This window comes from Alosa alosa, chromosome 2, assembly GCF_017589495.1.
Source record: "Alosa alosa isolate M-15738 ecotype Scorff River chromosome 2, AALO_Geno_1.1, whole genome shotgun sequence".
Lineage (NCBI taxonomy): Eukaryota > Metazoa > Chordata > Actinopteri > Clupeiformes > Clupeidae > Alosa > Alosa alosa.
The window spans coordinates 5,688,921-5,707,948 of NC_063190.1; the positions used below are offsets into that span (position 1 = coordinate 5,688,921).

At 44.2% G+C, this 19,028-nt stretch overlaps 1 protein-coding gene across 2 annotated transcripts in view; it reads left to right on the forward strand.

Annotated features, from left to right (window-relative positions):
• Positions 1–15,376, forward strand: part of gltpd2b (glycolipid transfer protein domain containing 2b) — a 34,750-nt gene extending 19,374 nt beyond the window's left edge. For both annotated transcript variants that reach the window (XM_048269505.1, XM_048269497.1), the window contains exons 3-6: positions 10,513–11,557; positions 12,414–12,472; positions 12,903–13,066; positions 13,537–15,376. In XM_048269505.1, coding sequence (XP_048125462.1) covers positions 11,458–11,557; positions 12,414–12,472; positions 12,903–13,066; positions 13,537–14,164 — 951 coding nt within the window. In that variant the 5' untranslated portion in view covers positions 10,513–11,457 and the 3' untranslated portion in view covers positions 14,165–15,376. The remainder of the gene's footprint in view (positions 1–10,512; positions 11,558–12,413; positions 12,473–12,902; positions 13,067–13,536) is intronic.
• Positions 15,377–19,028: the final 3,652 nt, after the last annotated feature.

Sequence of the window (19,028 nt, forward strand, 5' to 3'; positions counted from 1 at the left end):
CAACAACGATTTTGTCATAGAGAACCAATCAACTCAAAATTTTATTTGTCCACCTAAAGCTTATTTTCCCCCGCCCGACGAAGTCAAAAGAAGCCCAATTGGGCGGTCACCGCACAAGTTGGCAGTTTATATTTGTACTGTAGAATGTTCAGAAAAGAAATCTAGTTCCAGACAAATTGAAAAAGCAGAATTTAGACCTAATAGGCCTAAAGGATCTACATGCATTCTGTGGAAAACTCCCTGCTGGCCAGATGAGCCTACGTCACTCCTTGGACTCACGTATTGTGCACATGCGCATATACTCTTTTTCTTTTGTAGTTCGTTGCCACACACGAGTACAGCTGCTCTTAATGTTGCACGTTAACCATATATACGTTCTGTTGTGTTGCCGTGTGCGTTATTGAAAACGTAAGTGTACAACTATTTTCCATACTGGTGTTAGATTTATCTTGATTTGTGTAGTCAACATGACGGTATTTTACTTTAGTAGCCTACAGTTGCAGTATAGCATGCTCATGTCTGTTGTAATGCTAGTAACCTGTTGAACAAATATAACATTCAGTCGTAATAGTAATACCTTTATTCATGGATGAATGTTCATACAGTGTTGTAGTACATTTGTGAATTACGATTCTGCTGAGTATTAGTCCAACAGTTGCACTCGCGATAGTGTTGCCAATTTAGTTGTGGAAGCACATTTCACCTAGCCTAGAAATCTAGACGCACCCTAGCGGCGGCAAATTAATTTGCTCAGCCTGTACGTCTAGTATCAAACCATAGGGATTTCTATTGGCTGACGCCGTGGACTTCATCCAATCACAGCTCTATTTTGTTAGAGAGTCTTAAGGCAGTATCCTCCACAGTACTCCAGCTTGCCTCGGCTAGATCTAGGCAGCCCTGTAGGTAGTCACTGGTCAACCCCAGTTCACAGTCCACCGCGGAACACTACATCAGGTGTCAGAGAGCCCCTCCAGCAGTCAGAACCCCTGTTGGGTCTCTCGTCACAGCAGCCTAACCTCATGCCAGCCCAGACTGGAGAACAACATGGACAAGGTCAATCCACTTATACCCTGCCAGCCATTACTTCCAAGCCACGGGTAGTTATGGATCATGATGCACCTGCTCACCGCACCTCTCTGCCTTCACTCCATCCTGTTCAGGATACTTCTCTGCATGCACGGTCTGTGCCACAGTCTGCCCTACATCAGGCTCCGCTTGCCCAGCCCGATATGCTTCGACCTCATCTCCAGCCTCCTAATCCTCATCCTCAGCATCTGCAGTATCCCTTTCCTCCACCACTACAGTACCAGCCTTACCAGCCTCCCTCTGCCTATCCTCCTTATCCAGCCAGCTATTATCCACCATATGCACAACCTCCACCAGGGCAACCACTGTCAATGCAGCCAGCTGCGCTTTATGCACCAGCCATGCCACCGGCAGGTCCTGCAGTCCCAGGCATCCTGGAAATGGCCATCGCTTCTTCATATGGCATTCCGAAGCCTAAACTGACTCCATTCAGTACTGGTAAGGAGAGTGACTTCATAATGCTGAAGAAAGGATTGGACAGTGTGCTTGGCCCACATAAGCATTTATCAGAGGATTATAAGTACCAGGTGCTGTTAGACCTCCTCAAACTGCCAAATGCCTATCAGGTGGCGAAGAGGTATGTGAATGATCCAACCCCATACACTAGCGCCATGCAAGCCCTGGAACAGCGTTATGGCCAGCCACGCCAGCTTGTTCAAGGAGAGCTGAAGGCCATTCTCAACTCTCCTCCTATCAAGCCAGGTGATGCTCAAGCCTTTGAGGATTTCTCATCTGCTGTTAGTACCTTAGTGGGCCTGTTAGGCACTATGGATGGTCCCTCCAGAGCTGAGCTGAGATGTGGATCCCACGTAGACACTCTGCTTAGTAAGCTGCCTGCCAACTACAGAGACCGCTTCGCTGATTACTGTATATCCCAAGGGATTATCTGCAGTGGCACTGATAGTACATATACACTTCCTGACTTTGCTGTGTGGTTGGAGAGAAAGGCACAAGCCATACAGATAGCGAGGAGAGCTACTGATGCATCCAGGGTGGAACCTGCACAGATAGAGCGTAAGGACAAGGCAACAAGGTCCCAGAAGTCTAAGTCTGCCAGTGTCTACATCACCAACCGACCAGAGACTTCTGAGTCCCCTCATAGCCCTGACACATCTATAGCCAATTCCAAGCCAGGTCAGTCCTCTTCAAAGAAGCGAGAGCGCTTTAAGCCATACTGCCCCTTACTGTTCTAACCAGGAACATTACCTCAGTGCCTGTGCTGAGTTTGCTAAGCTTAACACATCTGAGAAGGCTAACTGGGTAAAGGAGAAGGGCAAATGCTGGAGATGTGGCCGTGGACACAAACCAGAGACGTGTACCCTAAAGAAGCCATGCTCCACCTGTAATGAGCAACACCTCATTGTCCTACATGAGGTTGCACTTAAAAGCAAATCAGAGCATCCTCACCGTTAGTACCTCCTCCAGCATGGTGTATGTGGGCCAGGCTAGCCACTCCAGTCGTGTCCTGCTGAAAGTCGTCCCTGTTCAGCTCCACAATGGAGGCAAGACCCTGGATACACACGCCCGTACTGGATGACGGCTCTGAACGAACCATCATCCTTCCTGCTGCTGCTAAACATCTTGGTCTCTACAAGGAGGATGAAGTATTGCCCTTGAGGACCATCAGACAGGATGTTGTGAAGCTGAAAGGTGCTTCTGTATCATTTGAGGTGTCGCCTCAAGCCAACACACGGGTGAAATACCACATCCATCATGCTTTCACTGCAGATGAGCTGAGTCTTGCAGATCAGTCATGTCCAGTGGAGTCCCTAAAGAAGAGGTATGACCATCTGAGTGGAGTACCAATACATGGATTCAATAGAGTACAGCCCATGCTCCTCATTGGCTCCGACCATCCCCATCTAATCACTCCAGTATGCCCTGTGCGGACGGGACCTCCAGGTGGCCCTGTGGCCATATCCACACTGTTAGGGTGGGCTATACAGGGACCTACCAACTTCCTCCAGAACCCCACCAGAGAGGCCTCCTGCCTGCACACAGCATTCCTGTCTCCTGCTCAAGACCTTTATCAGCACGTTGAAAGGCTGTGGCAAATTGATACGCTGCCATACAGATCTGAAAAGGAGGCTATGCGTTCCAAGCAGGACCAGGTAGCCATCAACACACTGGAGAAACAAACCATTTGGGTCACAGTAGATGGAGTTGCCCTGCTACGCTACACCTCTACTACGCAAAGCAGCAGCACCCAGGTTACATGCTCCTCCAGCTGCAGTGATGCCCCTCTTAAGAGCTACTGAGCGGTGCTTGGCCAGCAGCCCAGATCTAGCCAGGGTCTACAATGAGGAAATACACAAGCTGGTAAATGCTGGGTACGTTGTGAAGATCAGTAGTGACGAGGCAAACCAATCTAACGAATCATGGTACATTCCTCACCACATTGTTCACCACAATGGAAAAGCCAGGGTGGTATTTAACTGTTCATTCAAATATCAGCAACTTGCCCTCAACGACATCCTGCTTCCTGGGCCTAACCTCGGTTCACCACTACTGGGTGTGCTCCTCAGGTTCAGAGAGTATCCAGTCGCCATAAGTGGGGACATCCGTGGGATGTTCCATCAGATCAGGCTCCTTCCTGAGGATCAACCACTGCTCCGCTTCCTCTGGCGGGATATGGAGAGAGAACGTAACCCTGATATCTACGAATGGCGTGTCTTACCCTTTGGCACTGCCTGCAGTCCATGCTGTGCTATATACGCACTGCAACGGCACGCCAAGGACAACAGCTCTGGCAACCAAGAGGTACTGGATTCTGTCATCAATGCCTTTTATGTAGATAACTGCCTGCAGTCTCTTCGTTCCCCATCACAGGCAAAACAGCTTATTGACAAGATGAGAGTCCTGCTCGCTGCTGGTGGATTCGATATGAGACAATGGGCAAGCAATCAACCAGAGGTCATCGCTCATCTCCCCCCAGAGGCAAGGTCAGAGGGTTGCGAGCTATGGCTGACTGCAGACAGAGCTGATCCCCAGGAGTCGACACTAGGTCTCCGGTGGCACTGCCCATCTGACACCCTCGGTTACAAGCACCGCCAAGCCGTAGCTACTGAGCCCACATTGAGAAATGTATACAGAGTGTTGGCATCTCAATATGACCCACTCGGATACATTATCCCCTACACCACGCGGGCTAAAGTTCTGATCCAGGCTCTTTGGAGGAATGAGCAAGGCTGGGATGAGCCCATCACAGGTGAACTCCTCTCTGTATGGCAAGCATGGGAGAACGAGCTATCTCATCTCCATCACATTAACATGCCTCGGTGCTACATGCCAGTCAGCATTGATCCTGAGCACTCTCCTGTGGACTTGCATGTTTTCTGTGACGCCTCGGAGAAGGCGTATGGATCTGTAGCCTACCTGCGTGCTGAAGGGAATGAAGAACAGGTGCACGTGTCATTCGTTATGTCCCGATCTCGTGTTGCTCCACGGAGACAGCTCTCCATGCCTCGCTTAGAGCTCAGTGCTGCACTGACTGGAGCTCAACTAGCCAAACTGCTACATACTGAGCTCACCATACCTATAAGGCAGACTACTATGTGGTCAGACTCTACGACTGTACTCAGCTGGATCCAGTCTGACTCGTCTCAATATAAGGTGTTTGTTGGGACGCGAATAGGCGAAATACAGGATCTAACAGATACTAATAGCTGGAGGTATGTTCCCTCTGAGCAAAACCCGGCAGATGACATCACACGGGGAAAGTCACTACACCAGCTGACTCAACCTACCCGCTGGAAGAATGGACCTGATTTCCTGTATGCTCACCCTGCTCAATGGCCAGCTACCCACACCATAAAATCAGAAGATGCAGGTGAGCTCAGGAAATATACATTCTGCGGTCAGCTCACTGTCTTCGATGCATCTGCTCCTGACCCAGCACAGTACAACAACTGGTCTGACCTACTGCAGGCTACTCACCAGTCCCTTCATGGGGCGGCAGCGCTTCCTATGTCTGCTTCCGACCGACTAGATACAGAGGTAGTCCTTCTCAGGCGAGCACAGAGAGAAAGCTTCCCAGAGGAAATCAACGCCCTGCAGCATTCTCACCCTGTCCGGCCTACCAGTCGTCTCAGTCCACTCTCACCAGAGTATGACCAGACTCTGGGCCTTATCCGAGTTGGGGGTCGTCTCCGTAAAGCTGAGGATCTGCCTGAGGACACTGTTCATCCTATTGTTCTTGCGCCTGATCACCCCATTACACAGCTGTTGGTGCAAGATTATGATGATCGCTTACTCCATGCAGGCCCTGAGCGAGTCTTCGCAGAGATCAGAAGGACCTATTGGATCCTCAGAGGCCGCCAAGCCATCAAGAAACACCAGTGGCAGTGCGTGCAGTGTCGCAAGTGGCGCAGTAAGCCAGTGATCCCTAAAATGGCAGACCTCCCAGCGGCTCGACTCCGACTAAACAAGCCCCCATTCTGGTCGACTGGTGTGGACTGTTTCGGTCCATATACGGTCAAGATAGGACGGCGACAGGAGAAACGATGGGGCATTGTGTTCAAGTGTCTCACTACTAGGTGTGTTCATCTTGACCTACTGCCTAGTATGGATACAGATTCATTTCTCTTGTCTCTCTGCCGCTTCATCGCTCGAAGAGGGAAACCCTTCGAGATCTTATGCGATAGAGGCACTAACTTCCGTGGTGGAGACAAGGAGCTTCAGGAGGCATTTGAGGCACTCGAACCATCGCTCCGGGAACAGCTAGCAACACAGTGCATCACTTTCAGATTTAACCCACCTCTGGCTCCACACTTCGGTGGAACGTGGGAGAGGGAAATTAAATCTGTAAAGGCATCTCTCCAAACCATCCTGAAGGACCAGGCCATCCCTGAGGAGGTCCTGCTGACTGTCCTCATCGAAATTGAGGGAATTCTCAATTCCAAGCCGCTAGGCTATGCATCATCGGATCTTGCTGATCCTGATCCTGTGACCCCCAACCTTCTGCTCATGGGGCGGCGGGATGCTTCGCTGCCTCAAGCTGTGTACGGTTCCAGTGACCTGCTAGGACGCCGCCGCTGGAGACACAGTCAGGTACTTGCTGACCATTTCTGGGGTCAGTTCACCCGCAAGTACCTTCCTGGTCTCCAACCACGCCAGAAGTGGCGGAACTCGACGTCAGACCTAGCCGTAGATGCGGTCGTCATGGTAGTCGACCCACAGCTCCCGAGAGCTCTATGGCCAGTTGGACGCATCACCAGGATCATCCACAGCGACGATGGCAAGGTCCGCACTGCAGAGATTGACATCAAGGGCAAACTCTACACACGTCCTGTCGCCAAACTGATAGAGCTCCCAAGGATGCCTGATGACGGAGATACCAGCGCTCCCTAGCCCAGCAGCGATCTTTCTGTTACTGCGCATTCGTCCTACGAATCCGGGGGCGGCTGTGGAAAACTCCCTGCTGGACAGATGAGCCTACGTCACTTCTTGGACTCGCGTATTGTGCACATGCGCGATAAATACTCCTTTTTTTCCTTTGTAGTTAAGTTGCCAAACATTTTCCAGTACAGCTGCTCTTAATGTTGCACGTTAATCAGATAAACATTCTGTTGTGTTGCCGTGTGCGTTATTGAGCGTAAGTGTACAACTATTTTCCATACTGGTGTTAGATTGTATCTTGTTTTGTGTAGTCAACATGACGGTATTTTACTTTAGTAGCCTACAGTTGCAGTATAGCATGCTCATGTCTGTTGTAATGCTAGTAACCTGTTGTTACAAATATAACATTCAGACCTAGTGTGTGCTTCACCTCACTGTGTGTTCACTGTGTGCTGTGTGTTTCACTAATTCACGGATTGGGATAAATGCAGAGACCAAATTTCAAAGGTTGCAGCGACTCTCTTACCGGAGTACATAGCTAGTTCGGGTAGCGCCAGCGAATAACGCACACAGACTTCACACATTCTCTTTAGAATTGAAATATCATGGCATGTCCGATCATTATAGTTTTGGTATCATTAAGGAAAACAGATTAATTACCCTAAAATATATTTTTCTGAGAAGTCTATATATTCTTCCTCCATACCACTATACCTTAGTTCTGTAATGTATTTTGCATTACATTGAAATGCATTGATTTTCAAGGGACAGCTATTAGTTATGGGTCTAAAATAGCTGTGTAAAGTGTATTCAGCTATCTAACCCATATATTTTCTAAAAGCCTATACTCTAGATGTGATATAGCAAGAGTTTGGATATGACCCACCCACTTTTAGTCTTTTGCCTCTATCTAATCCTATATTATATAGGTGAAAAAGTGTATGATGGATACATTTTAGCCTATGTAATTCATGGAAAGCTAAATTATCCATCTAAACTGTATATTTTCTAAAAGCCTATGCCATCTACATATGATATAACATAGATTAAGACATATTGCATCATCCCACACACTTGCATACACCTAAACCTATACATAGGCATGTATTGTGAATTGTACTGGGTATGGGTATAAAAGCTAGTAAAAATACAACTAAGCTACCACTTAGAAAAGGTTATCATACCAAAACATATCTCTCAGACAAGGCCGTAGTCACCATAGATGTTGGTGGGGACGTGTCCCCAATATTCAGACGTGACCAAAATGCCCCCAATATTCGGACATAGAAAAAAACACTATAGGCTATTACAGGAAACCAACAAGTCCCGCCATCTAAAATGCAATCAAACGTAAATAACGCACAAATTAGTGACCTGTTGATGGTTTCAGAGAGAGTAGCCTACACTGTGAGTGGTTTGTCCTGGAGGTTTTGCGTTTATCGTTTGAGGCGTGCGCTATCAAAAGCTTCCTGCACCCTGCTGCGGTGCGGGCTGTCAACAATATCGCAAAAGATACCGGTACAATTCTCACAAAACTTGTTGGAAAGGTGTAGCACTGTCTAAGGAAACCCCATTCATTTTTGAAGCTGATCAGACTCAAAGGGAACTTTGAAGCAATTCCATATTGTAGCCTATTTTCTCGCAATGATAGCGAAAGTGAAAAAGCGAAAGTGTCCTTTTATTTGAATTTGTGCGTGCCTGTGTCATTCATTTCTTTCACATGTCTTACAACATAAATAATGCATTCATATGCTAGTAGTAATGTCAGAAATGAACCGGTTTATAAGCCTCTTAGAAATGGTTGTTGCATCTTGCATGTTACATTTAGATGCGCGCTCAATTGCGCATCCAACGTCCAAACGTAGCACTCAAATGTGGCGACAGCACAAAAGTTGAAAAAAACTTTTACAATGGCGGTGATAGCCTACAGTTAATGTGAATCGCGGACAATAACCAAAGAAAGACATTTCCACCTCCATTCACCAAATAAAGTCTGTGTTTCTACATGTTAACACAAAACGTAATTTCTGTCAGAAACCAGCCTACAATGCATCGGGTAACTTGAGGTGAGTCAGACAGAAGAGGGACCTGACTTAGTAGGCTAGCCTATCTTGAATCCCATCCCTTTCAAACTACCTTAAAATTGTGTGATTAGCTGCCAGAATAATAAAATCAAAATACAAAATATGATTGGGCTATAGGTCCAAACCTATGAGTAAGCATTCAGTGTAATATAGAGGTTATCAAAGATACTCTAGTTTGTATTTTCTTTTAAAATATACATTTTGGACAAATGGAGTCATACCACAGGTCTATATCCAGGGATGGATTATTGAATGGACCTACTGGGCCCAAGAGCTCAGGGGGCCCTGAAGCCTAAGACTGTGTGAAGTTGCTTCTCTGCCCCTCTCTTCTATTTCCACAAAACTCACAAGTCATCATAATTATAAAGGGTCATTTCTTTTAAGTCTTCCGGGGAAGTATGCCCCCGGGTGCCCCTATCTTAACTTTTTTTTGCATCTATGCCCAGAGGTTCATAATCCATCCGTGCCTATGTCCCTCAAAAGTTTGGTATATCCTAATTGACTGACTTAACTAATGACTTGTTTGTGATTTTAATAATATTTTTGCATGGCAGGAAATGTGAATTGAAATTCTGTTATTGAAATTCACACTGCACCACAGATTTGGTCCCCCCCAATGTTGACATCATGGCTACGGCCTTGCTCTCAGACATAGAGGATTACGAAAATCGTTGCTAGATTTTGCCACCTTTGGTGATACCAACTTCTGCTCTGGCCCATGGACTACTAAGTCAAGTCTCAAATCATGAATAGCAAGTCAAAGTCAAGTCAAGTCTTTTATACATGTTGATCAAGCAAGTCTCAAGTCCTAAAAAATGTGACTCGAGTCTGACTCGAGTCAAGTCATGTGACTCGAGTCCCCCATGTCTGGTCATTGTGTATGGATAAGACAGTCAAATTACTTAGTCATGTTGTCAATATAACAGTGTACTCTGGAGGGATGTTCTGATGTAAACTATAGCTAAAGTTTTGATGACAGTTATTGTAAATTGTAGGTTACAACTTAGTGTATGTGGGAGTTTGATGACTGGACAAGATTCACATTTACACTTTTACTGTTTGTACTGTATTTGTTGACAGACCATGTCATTACGATACAGAAATGAAAAGACAGCACTGTATAACACAAAGAAAAAAAACAGAAAACAAAAGTAGAAATGTGAACATAGGACAATCTCCTTAGAGAAAACTGTACATGCAACTGTAGGAATTACAGTGCAGTCTTCCTACACCTCCTGATGTTCCTGTCTGTTGGGCCACAAATTCTAATGAACTAAAGCCTAAATGTTGTGAGACCATTCAACAGAGACCCATTATAATACATTTTGATCAACATGACATAAGCAATTGATGCAAAAGACCAGAGAATTGTACATAATCATTTGCATGGATGTACCAAAGCATTTGCAACTTGTTCAAAGAAATGAGAAACTGCTTTTCTGATGTGCACAAGTGACACAATGATGTGAAGATTGAACAGGTAGTTTTGAGAATTTCAATTCTGATCTGAGAAATGTACCAAAGCGACTGAGAAAAACTGTAAATTAAGGGTAAGCTTAATCAAATCTTCGGGGAAAGGCTATTTATTCTTCTAGATTATTTTATTTGAATCCTGAATTTCCCCTTGGGGATCAATAAAGTATCTATCTATCTATCTATTTATTTGTCTTTTTGGATAGTTTTATTTATTTTTTCTGGATTGTTCATGTTTTCCTTTCATCTGCGATAATTCTTTTTTTAGTCCTACTCTTCTTCTCCATCTTCTTGAGGTGCAGATGCGTGCGTGCGTGCGTGCGTATTGATTAGAGATGTGGACAGATGATTAAACATGTAAATGAGCAAGAGATACTGCTGCTAGATAAGATTATTATGGTATTATGTTCAGAGTCTAACCCAAAGATAAGGCTTTCAAGAAGAGACCATGACGGTGATCAACTCTGTGTGTGTGTGTGTGTGTGTATGTGTGTATGTTTGTGTGTGTGTGTGTGTGTGTGTGTGTGTGTAGGGGGTTACTCGATAGGGGAATAACTCAGATGGCAAGACCCCAGGTCCAAAACCCTACCTTAGAGTCCAAAAATACTTTGGTCAGAATTCCAAAGTGTTTTTGGAATACACAACATCATGAGATAGGTACAGTTATCTTTGATAGGCTCACATATCAGAAACAAATTAATTATTTACTGCCATTGACATCAAGACCCTCAACATGTTTACATGGCAAGAGGACTGTTTGACCTTTTGTCAGAGTTAACTCACTCCGTGTCAGATTAGCTCTCCTTCCTCACTGGCAAAACATCCCCTGGCTTTCCAAATCAATACTTGTTTATGGCGCTTAATAAATTATTTCCCATAAAAGCTCCTCGGGCTAACGCATTGAGACCCCATACCCGCAGATGAACATAATGGTCCTAGTGTGTGTAATGCACTTAGAGTGAGGTTACCACAGTGCAGAATGACTGTGAATGCCTTATCACTCCACAGTGGCTATGCTAGAGTTAACCTCTGGACTCACTGATTGAACAACAAAGCCATAGACATACAGAGAATGGGCATATCAGCAGAGCGAAAGCAGCCCAGAGACAAGGAGCAGGGAGTCGCACATAAGAGAAAGACGGGCGAACAGGGCAGGGGACAGCTGTACTGTAGGCTACTGCAAGAGGGGAACAGGAAGTTAGTATAGAGACCTGGAGTTTCCGTGAAATGGCTTCTTAGTAATACTAAGAGAAGTGGCACAACCGCGGCTGCTATCTAGAAGTGGTGCTCATAAAGAAAGCAGAAGCAGGAAGACCATGAGCAGCTAGAAAGAAAGAGAGGGAGAGAGAGGGGAAGCTTTTAGGGTAGGAGAGTGAAAGAGAGAGAATGGCATACAAACAACGAGAGACCATGAGACGATAGAGCCGGGAAGGAGAGACTGAAGGCTTGTTTTGGTGGAAGAGAGGAGCCCCCCTGGATGAGGAAGAGGCAGATGAAGTTGATCAGCATGGGAGTGAAGGGCAGGGCAGCGGTGGCCGTCGTGTTCATCCTCCTCCTCCTCGGCTCCCTCTGGCTGCGTGAGTACAGCACACTCACCACATGTTCGCACGAGACTCCTCGGAACAGCTCCATTTACAAATCCAGGGAATCTCATTCTGATTCAATCTGATTTACACTGATCTGCTATAGTGATTGTGCATACCCACATATACATTTCACATATACACAGGAGAGATGTCAAATTCCTAGTGCTACAAAATATGCTACAGTGTACACAGTGCTAAATTCCTAGGGTTACTTACATAGTATAATCTGATTAATTCAGACATGGAAAGTATTCACACATACTATATGTGAATGGAATGTCAGGTAAACGACTGAAGTCTGAAAAGGACAGTTGACATGTAGAAATAATAGTGAATGTTATATTCAGTTTTTCTGAAAGAAAATGTTAAGGCTATTATATATTCCAATGTTGGTTATCTGTAAGTTTTATGTAACAGTAGTAACAGTAGTAACAGTTTAGTAACAGTAATGTTGAGTTTTAATGTAACCTTGAGTTCAATAGAAATGGCTGTTATTGTATATAATAATGTTGTAATTGTTGTCTGTATTGTTTATACAATCACACAAAAACTGTCAAAAACATCTGTTCATGAGATGTTACAGACGCCACAAGATATCTTCAACTTGTATACAGAACATTCACTTTGAATTGAAACCAAAATACGTCATGGCTATTTTGTACTTGTCAATACAGTTCAAATAAATTGATGTAAATATTCTATATATCATAAATAAATAATGAATACATACCTGTAGATAACAAAATTAATATATTGTGTTCCTTCCTCACGCACTTCATGTCTCTATTAGCCTTTTACGTTCTATCCTATCATGTTCTGATCACCTATCTCTTGTTATCTCCCACAGATGGAAACTTGGAGAGCCCCTGGGAGTCCTGCATGAAGTCCTACAATCAAAACGATAAGGTGAGGCCTGAACAAGCACATGATATAATACACCTGCTCTGTCTCCACCAGCTGTTTTAATCTGCATGAACATGAATGTGCATGAACCGTCGTTTAGCCAAGAACGCCCCTCTCGGCTCATCCTCGGATAGGGCTCTTTGTTGAATACCATCATTTTCCGACTAACCAAGGTTTACATTGATTTAGCAAACTTTCTTCAGCTATGAGGTTAATACACAGGGGCGGGCTATACATGAGAATGCATTTCATTTCTTCATTCTTTTTTCTGATTAAAGCACAATCTGATTCTGATTGATTTGGCTGTTGGGCACTGCAGTTTTGCAATGGTTTTGTTTTTTAATTGGCATAAAACACTATCCTGCTGTTTATACACATTGCGGGAAATGACTGTTTCATTCTCTATGTAATTCCTCTTTCCTATCATACACAGGTGGTGTTCCACAGGAATGGGAGCATAGAGTCTGATACACTGGAGCTGTGCCCCGGCCAGACGTTCCAAATCTCCCTGCTGTATGCTCACCTGCGGGCAGCACCCGTGGGCACGGATGACGTGCTCCTGGAGCCCTATCTCTCCAGCTGGGAGGAACTCATCAAGTGAGTACAGTGGATAAAGCAGGGGAGGGATGACGCAATCGAGATGGTCTACAGTAACTTTCCACGATGTCACCCTCTAACCCCGATCATTTTTTTGTTCCCAGAACATTAAATGAAACATTAAACCTTTTTATGTTTTGACGAAAGTAACAATAATATTGATATATATCCAGCAGCATTTACCTGTATTTTTTACCAGTTAAGATGCATATTTTAGACAGACTTTGAACTTTGGTTAGGTAAGTTACCAAATCACATTTCTGAGACTTGCTATACTACTATTATTATTATTATTATTATTATTATTATTATTATTATTATTAAGTATGTGTAAACTGAGCTACATGTAAACCACTTTGATATAGTTTAGCTGGATGCAGTATGGGTTTGCATGCAGAATAGCGAAATCAACCAATCCAATCCTAAAATGTCTGAGAGAGTAATATCCCTGCCATCTTTCTTCCCTTTAGGTTCTTGGTAGCTATGGGCCCTTTGGTTGGAGCAATTTCCAATGAAATTGAGACAAAAACCTCCATCATCCGTGAGTTGGCAAAGCAGGAAGCAGAGAGAATGAGAACTAATGGGCAAAGTGGTCTGAGGGCAGAGGGGGTAAACCCAGACACACAGGCCCACATGGTGGTGTCCTCCATGGACCCTGACACTCTCGGGGCATACGACTCTGTCCAGTCCATGATCTCGGCGGAGCTGAGCCGCGGCTTGGTGGACTTCCAGGAGCAGACGGACTCGGGCTGCCGCACGCTGCTGCGGCTCCACCGCGCCCTCCTGTGGCTGCAGCTGTTCCTGCGGAAGCTGGGCCAGGGCCCCGAGCCGGCGTCGGGCCGCCTGCGCAGCCCGTCCGACCTCTGCCGCGAGGCCTACCAGCAAACCCTGGCCCGGCACCACGGCTGGTGGGTGCGCCAGATGGCCGACATAGCGTTCATCGCCCTGCCGGAAAGGACATTTTTTTACCGGCTTATATGCGTCCAGAACCAGGAGGAGGCTACTGTGATCCTCAAAAAAGTGGTTTACGCCATCGACGTGATGTACAACCGCACCCAGAGGGCGCTGGAGGAACACAGCATGCTGGACTTGCCATGAGTGGCGAGGAAGGTCAAAGGTCAAAAGGACTGTGTTTGCCGAATCAGGAGTTTTATTCTGTCATAGCGTGGGGGTAACCAGGGACATTTAGTCTCCCTCACCTGTTCCCTCCCATGCCATGACATGGCAAATTACTATTTTATGAATAATTCAATTAAGAACCAATTTTTGAGAATCTCTGAGAGCATTGTGGACTCACTCATTGGTACTCAAAGTTGAAAGAAAAAAGCCTTACTGACTGGGGATAGGGTTGGGGTTATGGTTGGGTAACCCTAGGCCATAGATCTGGGCTCCATCTTTATACTTAAAAATTAAATAAAAACAGACAATAGAAACTATTGAGACAGATCATTCCTAATGCACTGTTAAGTAATTGTTGTCTAGTGTAAATGTTTCATGTTTTCATCTAGTCGACAAGGCTTATTTTAGATGTTGCGAACATTATCATAATCTTGTAATTAGAGTAGAGCTGCTTCCTTCTGGCTACCATTCTGTAAAAACATGAATCCAATTAAAGCGTTTCACTGTCCACCACTAAAAGACTATACAGTATATTGCCCGCCCAAGGAGAAAAATAATTGACACCTGTTAATCATTTACCAGGTGAGGAGATCCCACAGCCATAAACTGGACCTCATTACAGCAGGTCAATTACTGATGATGATGCTTTATGGTCAAAGGTCAGTGAATGGCTATAGGTTACACATTATGTTTGTCAAGATAACCCAAGACACGCCTTCAGATACCTTCAAATACAACACCATACCAGAAAGATAAAGTTTCTGGTTAGTGTAAAGTTCAAAGTGCACTGTTACTGTTTCAAAACTACCTTATAAATGTTGACCTGAATGAGACAATTGACATATAAATGTCAAGAGGGTGTAGTCTGGCTGATGCTTTGATGTTTTATATGTTTGCAATTTATGCAATGTATCAAAAGTACCTTATAAATGTTGCCCTGAATGAGACATTTGACATTATACTGTAAATGTCAAGAGGGTGTAGTCTGGCTGGTGCTAGGATGTGTTATATTTTTGCAATTTATGCAACGGTACAACGTAGTTTGCTTCTAAGCCTAGTAATGTTGTCATTTTTTCAAATGTTCATTTTCAGAGGATGGTTTAAGCATCAACTATTTATTTAAGTGTTTAACTATGCCCAGACCAAATAAACAAAGGCAGCCAAGAAGCTGCTGCCAACATATTGCAAATAGCACTGGCACTTTGTCTCTTGGAGCCCTTGAACACAAGTGCCTTCCCTGCAGGGTGACATTATAAGGGGACAGGACACAGTAGAGTGGGCCAAGGCTACTTATGAGGGATCATTCTCTGTCCTACAAGTACAACCAACTGTAAGTACTCTTGTCTGGCAAGCAGGGTAACGTTCCACTAGAGGGCGCACCGCACGCGATAGCAGCCCAGTAAATCACTAGAGCCTATTTTAAGGCAAGGTGGTGACGCTTGTGACATAAGAACACTGGTCCGAGAAAAGTGACATAAGAACACTGGTCCGAGAAAAGTGACATAAGAACGCTGGTCGGGGAATAGGGTTGCAAAATTCCGGGAATTTTCAAAGTTGGAAACTTTCCATGGGAATTAACGGGAATAAACGGGAATTAATGGGAATAAACTGGGAACTTTTAATATGGCAAGTTAGTCTATAACAGGGAACTTAAATGTAGTGGACAAAACCCCATCTTGCAGCATAACATTAGTTAAAACAACCTGATTTAATGCAATTTCAGTCAAACTTCTACCCTGCACATACGTCAATCCCATGCACACAGCAATCAGCATAGGCTACTAGACATAAAGGATATCTATGGTGCATTCATGTGCATGGGGAAAATAAATTCCCAGTGAAAATATCATCTCATGTGTTCCCACAAATTGGTGTGAAACTGGGGGAAGTTTGCAAACAGAGTTGCCCAGTTATGGGCTTGTCGTCACTTTTGTCCTCATTTAAATGGGTGTACGTCATTTTGCATAAACTGTAATGGGACGATTAATCTGTCTAATTAAGCTTGACAATTTATATATAACTTACATAATCCATAAGGTTTGGTTGGGGTGGGATGTTGTGTCATTGTATTTCTTTTTGTTTTACCATTTTCTGGGATTCTAACTGAACAAACTGATAGTCAGTCAATGTTCCAACCAATTGGATTTTGTTGTTGAGTGGCATGGTGTTGAGTGGCATGGTGTATTGTTGTTGAGTGGCATGGTGTTGAGTGGCATGGTGTATTGAAAGTTTCCAATTTGGAATATTTCCAAAATTCCCCAGCTTAACTTCCCATGGAAAGTTTCTGGTAAGTTTCCGGAAATTTACCGGAAATTTTCCGCCCCTTTGCAACCCTATCGGGGAACAACTTGGTCACGGCTCCAGAAATGGACCCAGGTGCTGCAAATAGAGGATTAGAGAGAGGGTGTGCTCAAGTGAGCACTGTTGGATGGGACTGGCACACTAAAAATGTTGTGCAAAGGAAACACTCAAACACTCACCAAGGCCAACCCCATAGTCTTCCAATCACCTATTTGCTCTTCTACATGTGTAAATGATGCTATATAGTATTACAATGAAAAACAACATAACACCAATCCCATTTCATTTGTGCATGTTTATTTTGATTTTCTGCATTAAGTATGATCATGTAGATATTGAGCTGAGCATGTGTGTGAGAGAGTGACCAAGATCGAGGGATAGGGAGAGAGAGAGAGTCCGGCTGCGTCCACTACATCGAGTGAGTTACACTTGATAGGACTATTTTAAACTCACAAATACCCTAATACTCTCTAATCCCTCTACCCCCCGTGTGCACACACTACACACATACTACACACACACACACACACACAGACACATACACATTCACACACCATCCATCTCCACTGAATGAAGCTGGACAGAAACTTCAGCGGGGTGGGAGAAGAGGAGAAAGTCATTAGAAATCAGTGTGTAACTGAAGGTCAAAAGGAAAGCCCTAGCAGCGGTGAAAGTTCTGTTGAACTGGGTGAATGAATCCCACAAGCACTTTGCCAATGAGCTGTGAGGTAAGAATGTAGGAATGGCAGGGGCTTCAGCAGAGCTGGATCTTGGCCTCCACATGCTCCGTCTTAGGCAGAACAATAATATACGGGTTTAGCTTCAGCATTTGATGGTAATGGGATTCATCTCTTTCTGAAATATGTAACTGATTTCCTGGTGGTGGGGGAGGTACGCTGCCAGCGAGGTGAAGAAGAAAGGAGAGCAAAAAATGTGAGGAATGGATTACTGAGCCCCAGATTATACTGACCCACCTGACAGTCTCTCTCTCTCTCTCTCTCTCTCTCTCTCTCTCTCTTTCCTCTCACCAATCCCCCTCTCTTACTGCAATCCTCCTTCCTAGAAAAGATGCTTCTGAGGAGTGCTATATTTGGGTCAAGGTTTCATTTGTTAGAACAGTATAGGCCAGTCCTCCAGGGCAGGCATGGAGCCTGTGACCCCGGCGATGTGACGGAGCAGCAAGCGTCACACTTAATCAATTTATTTCTGCTCGGCCTGGCAAAGAGGTGTTTCCTCTTCTGCGCAGCAGACAGTCCAGCAGCGGTTATGTCACAGCCTGTAATGCCCAGTGAGCCTCCTCATCTGTCTCAATAGCCTTCCCTATGGGATCCTGTCATTCACTTTAAAACAAGGAGAAGTGTAGAAAATGAAAAAAGACAATGAGTACCACCATATTCTAAAAGTATAACAATGCAAGTAACTATAACACTATATAACTACAGTGTAGTAACAGTTGTATAGTAATGCAATAATTCAATAGAACGGAAAATAACATTCCACCTATTTGAGAAGATGATCTGCTCTGGAATAATTCACTAGAGAAATGTTGTGTAGGTTTAGCCTTTTCATTTTTATTGTATTCTCTGCAGCTCATACACATTAGATTTTGTAACAAGATACTTAAGAACTCAAATTAAGTTGACAGAATCTCCAGTCGATACATTCATTATAACCTATTATCATCCATTTGCAGAAGGTGGAAATATGTCCATTGCTGTCTTAGCTCAGTTTTGTTATACAGCGGTTCTTTAAAAAGGCTGGACTGGATCGTGCCACACCAGTTAGTTAATGCCCACACACCAAGTGTTACTACAACCCATTGAGCACTAACCATTAACCATAAACCACTAACCAAGCATAAGCAAAAGAAAAATAAATTAAACTAAAGATATTTCTGAGCTTTACGTATACTATGCCTTTCAACTCTCAAAACAGATTACAGACAAAAATCGGTGATCTCTAAAAATAGAAATGTCTGTCTTTTTACAATCCATGTGAGTGTAAAGTCTACATAGAAATGTCATACATTCATCTTATACTAGTCTTATGTCATCAAATATACATTCTTATACTGTATGTATTGGCTATGTGTACACAGTGTCAAACACATTTCTGTCTATTCTGTAGTTCAAAATGTTTAAAGGAGAATGGCCGTTACATACATGTAGGGCCCCGTTGTTTGAGATCACCGAGTACTGTCAGCACAGAGACCTACTGTATGTTAAAAATGGCCAGAGGTCCACTTTATACAGCCATTCTCAACATCATAACACAATGTTTATATACACAAAAATAATTGTATTTGAACCTCACATTGTCGTAAAAAACTAATATAATTGTTTGGAGATCACAGATGTGCTCTGTGCACTGTGCATCTAAACCCAGTGACTCTTGTGAGTTGTAAAGGGGGAGGAACACTGTTTCTCCACCAGGAGGCACTAACTCTGTGGGTGAAACCTTATCGGTTTAAAGCCATCTGTCCTTCACACAGGTACAGACATTTTAACATGTAGAAGCAATGGACTTGCTGCTCATTTACCCT